At 34.2% G+C, this 4,124-nt stretch overlaps 1 protein-coding gene across 1 annotated transcript in view; it reads right to left on the reverse strand.

Annotated features, from left to right (window-relative positions):
• Nucleotides 1-13: 13 nt before the first annotated feature.
• Nucleotides 14-4,124, reverse strand: part of LOC107672455 (protein tweety homolog 2-like) — a 43,835-nt gene continuing 39,724 nt past the window's right edge. Inside the window, exons 12-14 of the mRNA XM_016465649.1 lie at nucleotides 4,118-4,124; nucleotides 3,945-4,028; nucleotides 14-605 (exon numbers count right to left, since the gene is read on the reverse strand). The exon at nucleotides 4,118-4,124 is cut by the window's right edge and continues 165 nt beyond it. Of these exons, the coding sequence (XP_016321135.1) occupies nucleotides 525-605; nucleotides 3,945-4,028; nucleotides 4,118-4,124 (172 nt within the window). The 3' untranslated portion in view covers nucleotides 14-524. The remainder of the gene's footprint in view (nucleotides 606-3,944; nucleotides 4,029-4,117) is intronic.

The raw sequence follows: 4,124 nt of genomic DNA on the forward strand, positions 1-4,124 counted from the left end.
AGAGCTTGTAAGGAAAAATTGAAATCGCATCATATGACCCCTTTAACTTACAAAAGTCAGTGTATATTAATTAAAGGCTCATAATCGAGCTCAAGGCCTTTGTGTGGTAAAATGAAACCATTATTTTTTCTTTATCATTTACTTAAGCTATTAATCACCATTTGCATGCCCTAAGCTGAAGTGCTAATCAAAACCTGAATCTCGAACACCAGGCTGATCCAGTTTGCTGCTATCACAGAAAACAATTTATTAATGATCTGGCAAGCCCCTGAGCAGAATAAGCGAATATTTACATGATCAGAGCTCACCCATAAACCTCTAAAGTATCCTTTGCCTTTCTAGATGAGACTTGGATGGCATGCAGTCTTTGAGAACTCCCTTTGATGCATTATAATTTGTGCTTTAACATCCACAGGTGTCCTCCTTTGAGATGAGACGAGAGATCTCCGTCTACAGTACTTGACCTATTAAAGGAACGCATCTCATGCTGCTGGAGACCTCTTGAGGACGAGGAAGCAGGAAAACTAAATCTGGAAGTCTGTCCCGAAGTGTCTGATTTGGGCATCAGTCATAGACAGGTAGGTGGTCCTCATGCTGGGCGAATACTGCGGTTGTTAAAGAAAGAATGAAGAAACAGATGTTAAAGGTGTTTGACATTAGATACTAGCATGTGTAAAAAACAATCCTTCAAGCCCATACAGAGATCTACACCGAGAAAAATCACTCATTTTTTTTAACAAGAGTTTTTAAAAAATTTTAATGTGGTGTGGGCGTGGCCAGTGCCTTTATGCAAATGAGGAGCGATGCAGTCACTACCACTGTCGCACCTAAACTTCCTGTCAGACACTTTACAAGTTACTTAACTTTAAAAAAAAAAACAAAAAAAAAACAAACAAAAAAATTATATATATATAAAATTTATACACACATATATACACACACACTGTCAAAAGTTTAGTATCAGTAAGATTTTTTATGTTTTTAAAGAAGTATCTTATGCTTATCAAGGCTGCATTTATTTAATCAAATATGCAGAAAAAAAAACAATAATTAGTGAAATGTTATTATAATTCAAAATAATGGAATTATTATATTCAAAACTATTTGAATATAATTTAAAGTATAATTTATTTCTGTGATGCAAAGCTGAATTTTCAGCATCATTAGGCCAGTCTTCAATGTCACATGACCCTTAGAAATCATTCTAATATGCTAATGTATTATCAATGTTGGAAACTTTATTATCAATTAAAATTCAATTAAATTATCAATTTTATTATCAATTAAAATTCAATTAAATTATCATTTTTTTGGAACCTCTGATACGTTTTCAGAATTCTGTGATGAATAAAAAGTTTGAAAGAACTGTATTAATTTAAAATAGAAATATATTCTAAGAAGTCTTTTAATAACAATTTTTTTAATAAATTTAAGACATCCTTGCTGAATAAAAGTATTAATTTCTTTCAAAAAAGAAAGTAAAAAAACTGACCCCAAACCTTTGAACTGCAGCTTATATTGATTTCTATATATGCATATATAAAAATGTATAAATGTATGTGCATATGTGTATATAGACACATACATGCAAATAGACTTGAACATGAAAATACTAACTTGCCAGGAGGACTTGCAAACACTGTGGGTGTTGGCAAGGTGGAGGAGTTACTATAAGCAATTTCACTGCTCTATGTGATTCATTTCTGCCCATTTACTGGAAATAATAATAATAATAAAGTAATGTGTGGAAATCTCCAGAAATGAAATCACTGTATGTGTGAACAGGACTTGAGGTGAGGAAAAAGGTGAGTTGGAAAAACACAGATGAATTTTTGGCAAAAGACAACAGCTTACATTTTAAAGGGATGTACAGAATGTTTATGAAGTGGGTGATGATATCCTCAAAGGAAGGAAACGTGGACAAAGAGGACAAAGGCATGTTGAGGGGGGGACAGGAGCGCACTTACTGTTTCTAAATGTCTGAGGATATAACTTCACATGTGATAAAAGACAGGAAAAGAACTCAATTAGCTGTGAAATATCATTGTGTGAATACAGAGTCTTGACAGTTAAAAATGAAGCTGGGAATCGGTTCATTAGACAGAAGACTGTCCTGTGATGAGTTGTACGCCTCCTGCAATGCTTCAACCAACACGACTCACTAGATGATCCTCTCAATTACACCCTTTCACTTATGATTCATCTTACAGCTCACAATCTGCACAAGCCTGATGGACAATTTGGCTTCGAATTATATCAAGACAGGACTGTTTTTAATTAATTTTCATTAAAAATTAATAGTAATTTCTCCTTTTTCCCTTTATAACTGCAAGGATATTCAACAAAAAATGGAAACATCAGGGGGCAGTAATGCTCCATGTCTGCTTTCAGCTTCAGTTCTCATGCTCTCGAACACCACAATCACACAAAGCAACCTTAGACACAGGTTACATTAATGAAATCATACTGGATCTAATATAACATTCACCATAATTAAGAATTATGGTGAATATACACTATACCTTTCAAAGTTTTGGGGTTGGTGAGATTTTTTAATGTTTTTGAAAGAAGTCTCTTATGCTCAGCAAGGCTGCATTTATTTGATGAAAAATCCCATATAAACAGAAAATTCTGAAATATTATTACCCTTTTAAAAATCAGTTTTCCATTTGAATATATTTTATGATGTAATTTATTCCTGTGATGAAAACTGTATTTTCAGCATCACTGATAAGACTCTGAAGACTCCAGTCTTCAGTGTCTCATGATCCTTCAGAAATCATTCTAACATGCTGATTTCCAGCTCAAGAAACATTTTTTACTATTATCAATGTAGAAAACAGTCATGGTACTTATCAGTTTATATTATATTATAAAACTATATATATTTTTTCGAGATGTTTTTATGAAAAAATAAAAATATTTACTGTTTAATAGATGCTTGCTGAATAAAGTGTTAATTTCTTTTTCTTTTAAACCTTACTGACCCAAAACCTTTGAATAGTTGAGTATAAGTGATAATTAAAAGAATAACTGACCAAAAATCAAGCGTAGAGTTAGTTCTGGCAGGTCACGTTAGTCAAGCTCGCATCAGCTGACTCTCAGCTGATCCCCATCTACCTATAGGAATACGACAGCTATCTAAGCATTCATATATAAGGTCCCTCAGTATTATCAGCAGTTTTCGCATTGCTCAATAGCTAATTACACTCCTCCATCCCCAGCTCCTCCTCTGTCAGTCAGGATTCAGCCTTCTGATTCTCCTTTGAATCAGACTAATTCTAAAATGTGTACATAACATTATTGAACTTTAACGATATCTGCAATACATTTATGTTGGTTCTGTTCTGTTTACCCTGGGGGGGTTATCGCTGCTCTCCCTGCTCTCATCCATGCTAGGCTGCATGGATGCGCAGGGAGTTCTTGCCCAGAACAGAACCATACCGCCAATCCAAACTGTATTCTAATTGTCAATCATATTTGACGATAGTGGTCCTGACAGAAATGAAATATTTCTATGGTCTGCAGAAGAAAGCAAGTCATACAGATTTGTAATAGTGCTAAAAATCCGCAACTACCTCAGTATATGATACACATCATAATGTATTTTTGTCAAGTAAGACACGGTATGGAGTTGAGAATTTTTACCAGTTTTAACCAGTTTATACTCAATTAGATGACCTACCTCTTCAGAAATTTTAAGAGAATTTACATACAAAATAAATAAATTAAATATTATATTAATATTATATATAATTATTTATAATTGTATCAGCAGAGCCCTATTGTGGAATGGCATAATGGTTGGATATACAGTCATTTTAATTTTTGCCGCACAATGTTTTGCGACACATTAACAGACCAATGGTTGGTGATATAGAAACCATCAAATATACAAAAATGGAATAAAACTGTTAGTAAAGGGAAGATTGAAATCAAAATACCGATGGTGGTGGTGAACCGCTCCCAATCAACGGGACGTTTTCATAGCGCGGACTTCTTTCAAATAGCATGGATTGGTTCCTGCAGGAGAGGAAGAAAGATAAGTGGGTCAGCATGAGAGAAAACAACAGCTCTCGCTCTCTCTCTCTCTCTGTCTCTCTCTCTCTCTCTCTCTTTCTCTC

This window comes from Sinocyclocheilus anshuiensis, unplaced genomic scaffold (genome assembly GCF_001515605.1).
Source record: "Sinocyclocheilus anshuiensis isolate Anshui unplaced genomic scaffold, SAMN03320099.WGS_v1.1 scaffold1430, whole genome shotgun sequence".
In the NCBI taxonomy this organism is placed as follows: Eukaryota; Metazoa; Chordata; class Actinopteri; order Cypriniformes; family Cyprinidae; genus Sinocyclocheilus; species Sinocyclocheilus anshuiensis.